This window comes from Nicotiana attenuata, chromosome 12 (genome assembly GCF_001879085.1).
Source record: "Nicotiana attenuata strain UT chromosome 12, NIATTr2, whole genome shotgun sequence".
Lineage (NCBI taxonomy): Eukaryota > Viridiplantae > Streptophyta > Magnoliopsida > Solanales > Solanaceae > Nicotiana > Nicotiana attenuata.
Window position 1 is genome coordinate 40,073,538 of NC_032000.1, and position 6,005 is coordinate 40,079,542.

Consider the following 6,005-nt stretch of genomic DNA (forward strand, 5'->3'; position numbering starts at 1 on the left):
ATAAGTGGCCGTGACCACGTTGGGATCTCGCCTTTATGGTGGCGGATAGGCCATGGCCTTGTCGATCGAACCAGATGCGGGCTGAACACCGTCAATTCTGAATGGTCGTACCACTAATTAATCATGAATTAACTTAAAACGGGATTAGCCTCGTTAATTATCGTGGGGTCGAATTCTGACCCATACAGTTAGTCCCTCCGCTTATTGAGGTCGGGCCTTGGCCGAGCTCGATGAGTGAATTCCATTAGCTGTATTTCGAGAAACACGGTGGGGATGTCGACTGTTGCTTCGGTCGAGGCCGAATTCTTTTTGGCGATGGTCCTTAGCCTTGTAGAGTATTAGTATCCTGTTACTGGGCTCTCAAGTCATCGTTCGATCGAGGTCGAACCCTCCTCCTGGGCGGAGGCACTTGACCTTTTAACTTACTTCGAATGAGGTCGAGCTGCATTGTGCTCCGATCCTTATGTTTGTTTTGGAAGCATACCCGTCGGCCACTAATTAATCATGAATTAACTTAAAACGGGATTAGCCTCGTTAATTATCGTGGGGTCGAATTCTGACCCATACACTTACCTTCTATCTTAGTCGCTAAATTTCATTTATATATGAAGGTGTCGATTATTAATTGGATATTTGTTTAACGAGGTACAACTATAGTCATGAAATTAATCCATATAATAAGGGTACTTAACTGACGTCCATAGTTTCCGTTTTTTTCTGGGTCAGAGGCGGATCCAGGATTTATATCCTGTGGGTTCAAGTTTTAAGGTTTTTAGCATTGAATGTATTGTATTTTTAAAGTTATGGATTTATTAGACCTACCATTTGTTGCAATTTTAATGAATTTTTACACATAAATTTATGCTCAACGACGAAAGTATTAGGTAATTCAGATGAACCCGGCGGGTATACTCTACATCTGCCTCTGCTTCGGACCCCTTTACCTTGCGAGTTTAAGTTACATACACTGTCAGTGTAAATAATTTTTTATACTATTAGGTCACTAAAACGAATATGATCAAAATGGGGTAAAAAGTACTTGTACCGATGATATATATAACTTAAAGTCTTATGTTGCATAGTTTTTTTTTTCTTTAAGCGAGGGAACTGCAATTTTTTAGTTAATGCATTTTTCTTTTACGTTTAAGATTCAAAATCATGCATTATTGTTTAAGTTTTAAACTTACTAATACAACTTTACAGATACAGAAAACATTTTACGCCATAGTTATGGCCATGCCCGTAATATGACATATCCAAAGAATACCTTGATAAATGAAAAACATATGTTTAATATAGGAATCACATTAAAACAACAAAAGCAAGGATAAAAAGGCGCATTGCTTCTTAAGAATAGAACTCAAATTGTGGAACGAAAATTTGATTTGGCAGGGGATAATTAAGTAGCTTCATTCTAAGTCCAAACCAAGATAGAAAGTCTCAATTCAGTTCCATATATAGATTTAGATCTTTTTATTGTTAATAGACCTATTGAGAAATGAACGATCACATCTACAACAAATTTGACATAAGGCCACAGTAATTTTAAACAACACAGTAATTTGACATAATGTCCATTGCAGAAGCAAGCCTGGAGAGGAACACTGTTATTTTGTTTTCTTCACTGGTATTTTTGTTTACCCTAAAATCGGAAAACAGTTGAATTAATACGCGGTTTTAAGGATACGTGATATAACTTGGTACAAATTGAGGAGAATAAATTCAATATTGAAATAGACAATAAAAGAATAAATGCAAACCACACGAATTGAACAGATGCAAACCACACGAAGAGAACAGCCTTGGCCCTCGAGTTCAGTCACCCTTGAACCAAATATGTTTCAACTTGCTTATGAACAGAATAACAAGATACTGAAAGCTAGAAAATGATAGTATATTGCTCAGTATTGCGTGAATATGATCTGGTTTACAAATTATCAAACCCTCCTTTATATAGTAGGGGAGTCCTACTCTAGATACAATTCTATATGAGGTAAGAAATCACATGACTGGCTAATTAATTGGCCTCTTCTTGATACGTGCCGAGATTCGCGCCGTGATCCTTGCCCGATTGCGGATATTTGGACTTTCCGTTTTTTGGCTCGGTAAGTTTCCTTCGATCTCTATCTTGTTCGGTCTTGATCTTGGTCGATCTCGTTCTTGATCGGTCTCAACGCCATGAGCTCGGCAACCTAGTTTTGCATCATGGTTCAATATAACTCGAGGCTGAACCTCGGCCCAGTCTCGATCAGTCATATAAAAAGGGCAAGTCCGATTTTGACCGTATACAATTTTATTTCTCTATTTGATGGATGTAGGAGGAAGTAGATAGTTATTCTCATTGTATTTTGTTCTAGTAATCAATAAAGCTTTTACTTTCGCCCAAAAAAAAAATTAAATTTGGAAAGCATTTCCAAGACTGTCTATGAGAAAGATTATTCCCAATACACATGAATTCAACCTTTACTACTTAAACCCCCAATGAGAATGAGTACTTCACTGGTAGATAAACAATTCTATCTACAAGTGTTTCCAATTATGGAGGCTTGTTACTACAAATTGCTCACAGACAATTAGGTTAGTGTGAAGGTTATAAATGAGTTTAGCTAACTTGCTGACCAAATTTATTGAATATGTATGAGTTACTCTCTCCGTTCCAATTTATGTGAACATGTTTGACTGGGTACGGAGTTTAAAAAAATGAGGACTTTTGAAATTTGTGGTCCTAAACAAGTGAAAAAGGGCCTTAGAGTATTTATGTGGTTGTAAAAGCTTCTCATTAAGGGTAGAATTGTAAGTTTAAGCTAAATTATTACCAAATTTAGAAATGGTTCATTCTTTTTAAAACGGATCAAAAATGAAATAGGTTCACATAAACTAAAACAGAAGAAATATTAATTTAGTATTCAGTAATTTTAAAAAATTAAAATCTCAAATCCATAAACTATTAGCAACCGTAATATGATTGTCCATGGTCAGCGGACGAGACACGTCATAGGGGAATTTATGCCTTGCTTGTAAGAGTCGAAGAAGAGAGGGGTCCATGCTGTCCTTAATTGGGCCCCCAGTTAAAACCGGGTCCACAAATTTGAGTGTCATTTCGGTTTTCAAGCCCATTTGTTTGCCTTCCCTTTCTCTTTATCGAGTACCCAAATATTCTCAATTACTATCTGTGACGTCAGATGTATCCTTCTCTTCCCAAATCCAAAGTTCGACAAAATCGTAGCCGTCCAATTCTCCTCTAGTGATGTGATGCAGTCAAGTGTGGGCCCTATTCATCATCAGACAGTGGGACGACAGTACTTGGGCCCACATAAGTTGTCACCGACGGTACTTGGGCCCTACATGCATATGCCTTTTGCTTCCTTCATATTCACGATCTCAGCCCCCATATTTTTTCATTCCATCACAAGCTTCCATAAATCTCATTGTATCTTCTTTCTCACTATCCCAGAGATACATATAACTACATAAACAAGAAGCAGGCTAAATATTGCCCAGAAAGTTTTTTTCCTTTTGGATCAAGTTGAAAAGAGTGTCACATTTACAAATGGGGATTACTTCTTTGCAAGTTTGCATGGATTCATCCAACTGGCTACAGGTTTGTATATTCAAAATGTTCTTATAATTTTCCTTTATCTTATGGCTTTTTTAGTCTACCTATTCTTACCAGCACATGAAATATTCACATGAATATAGCTAGTCTCGTAGCCATGCATGTTTTTTTCAAAGAATAACAATGGGAACAATGGCCATGAATATATTTTTTCACAGTCATAGCCATTTTTGGAACTTAAATGGCTAAAAACTAAACTTTTTACGTGTATCCTATCTCTTTCTTGCATTGGTAAAATTGCATATCCTAAGCAAAGATAGAAGGAGGATGAGTGAAAACAAATATAATGTTGTAACCTAAATGAATCCGTATAGTATGCTAAATGCTGTCATTGCATAGATATTTAATTAATAAGACATGAAGGAATGTCTGGAGAAATTTACGTGAATTATTCCGATATAAATTCTCTGACAAGTTTCCCATGACAGGACACAATTCACGAGGAAACTGAACTGGATTCATCTTCTTCACCATCTGGTGACATTTTCACATGCTCAAGGCCTTTAATAGAAAGAAAGCTAAGACCCCAACATGACCAACCTCTCAAATGCCCTAGGTGTGACTCAACGCACACCAAATTCTGTTACTACAACAATTACAGCCTTACTCAGCCTAGATACTTTTGCAAATCATGTCGAAGGTACTGGACTAAAGGAGGTACTCTAAGAAATATTCCTGTTGGAGGTGGATGTAGAAAGAACAAGAAAGTTTCTTCCAAGAAATTGTCTAATGAAAATGCTACTAATTACCAAAATCCTGGATCATCCTCATCTTCTATTTCTAGTTTCCCAGAAATGGCATTTTCCCACTTCACCAACTTTATGGGAAATAATAATCCTACTAACTTCATGCTTGAAAATCCTGCACCTATTGATTTTATGGAGAGCAAGTATGAAGCTTTGGTGGGGAGTTCAAGAAATCAAGATTTTCTTGGGAATGTTGATCATCTAGGCATGATTAATGGATATGGTGAGATTAATGGAATTGCACCAAATTATCATGCAGGGCTATGCTCTACATTTGGATTGCCTATGGATGGGAACATCATGAATTATGATGGGCAAAATGCAATTGATGTGAAGCCAAATCCTAAAGTTTTGTCACTTGAATGGCATGACCAAGGCTGCTCTAATTCTGGGAATAAAGAATCTTTTGGCTACTTTAATGGAGGACTAGGGTCTTGGACTGGTTTGATGAATAATGGTTATGGATCATCTGGGACGACGAACCCTTTAGTTTAAACTTTAAACTAAATAAGTCTAGTGGTATTGATGGAAAGGATGAAAATCTCAAGAGAGATTAATAGATGTTGGTTCAATTTTCCTTAGTCTAAACTAAGTCAATTTCACTTTAGCGACCACTTTCTAGTACGGTTGTAATCTCATGTTGTATGATGAGTGGTTGAGATTATCTTAGGCATTATTAAGGAATTATTAGGCCTGAATTATCCCCTACTTTTACCTAAATTCCTCTGATGGAAAGGTCTACTGGTTTTGTACTTATCGTTTCTTTTGTGAAGGATTTTGCCCTAGTTTAATTAACATGTTGAGTGTGAATGGAAATTGTAGAAGCTGTTCGTATTCACGAGTCTTTGATATTCCAATTTGTCATTTTCCAAATTTGGTCAGCTAGCAGTATATATTACTAATGCTTGTCTTGAGGAATTCAAAGTTGTGGGCTTGTTGGATTTGATCAGATATCGAGGAAGATATTGTAATAGAAATATTGTTCTCCACAATATATAGTAGTCTATTGTCTTTGGTCAACAAATGTGTTTAGTACTTGGATACGGAAGAATGTACTACTAGCAATTAGTAGCATTTTTATGTGCTGACGTCTCTTTGTTTGCTGAACTTATTATTGATAGAGATAGAAGAATTAATTTAAATAATTGCACACTCAATTGTTCAAATTTAAAATAGCCGACAGTGTATATATATATATATATATATATAATCTGGTCGATATGGATTTAGGACTTTAGACTTTGAAGTAGTAATCTTGTAACTGTAAAAGCCAGTTTACAAGAAAGGAAATAATAGCCGTCTAGTGAATTGCGATGAAATATCCGTGTATTTTGTAAGTGTTCGTTTGAGGAATGGATCAAACGATTTTGCGAAGTAAAAAAAAAAAAGAAATTAACAAGTTTTCGGAAATGTTATTGCAAATATTTTATGCAAAATAAAAAACAAATTCAACAAGTTTTCTGAAAAGCTATTGCAAATTTTTTTGCTAATTTTATTATTGGTTGAAAAGGTCTTGATATGGAATTTTTTGAGGATACTTTTCGGTAACACTAAGGGTCTGTTTGAAAAGTCATCCGGTAATTGGAATTAATGTAATTACTAGGGCAGTAATTATACAGCTTAGTGATTATACAATATAGTAA

The 6,005-nt window shown here is 35.8% G+C and overlaps 1 protein-coding gene across 1 annotated transcript; it reads left to right on the forward strand.

The window, feature by feature from the left end:
- LOC109235596 (dof zinc finger protein DOF5.6-like) lies at positions 3,406 to 5,264 on the forward strand. The gene is made up of 2 exons (XM_019401773.1): positions 3,406 to 3,601; positions 4,045 to 5,264. Exons 1-2 carry the CDS (start codon positions 3,551 to 3,553, stop codon positions 4,855 to 4,857), a joined length of 864 nt encoding a protein of 287 aa, XP_019257318.1. The 5' UTR covers positions 3,406 to 3,550; the 3' UTR covers positions 4,858 to 5,264.

Excerpts from the sequence above, each read along its gene's own strand:
- LOC109235596 (XM_019401773.1), top strand. The coding sequence starts at position 3,551 with ATGGGGATTACTTCTTTGCAAGTTTGCATGGATTCATCCAACTGGCTA. Across the intron at positions 3,602-4,044 it reads ATTCATCCAACTGGCTACAG|GACACAATTCACGAGGAAAC; the intron begins GTTTGTATATTC and ends TTCCCATGACAG.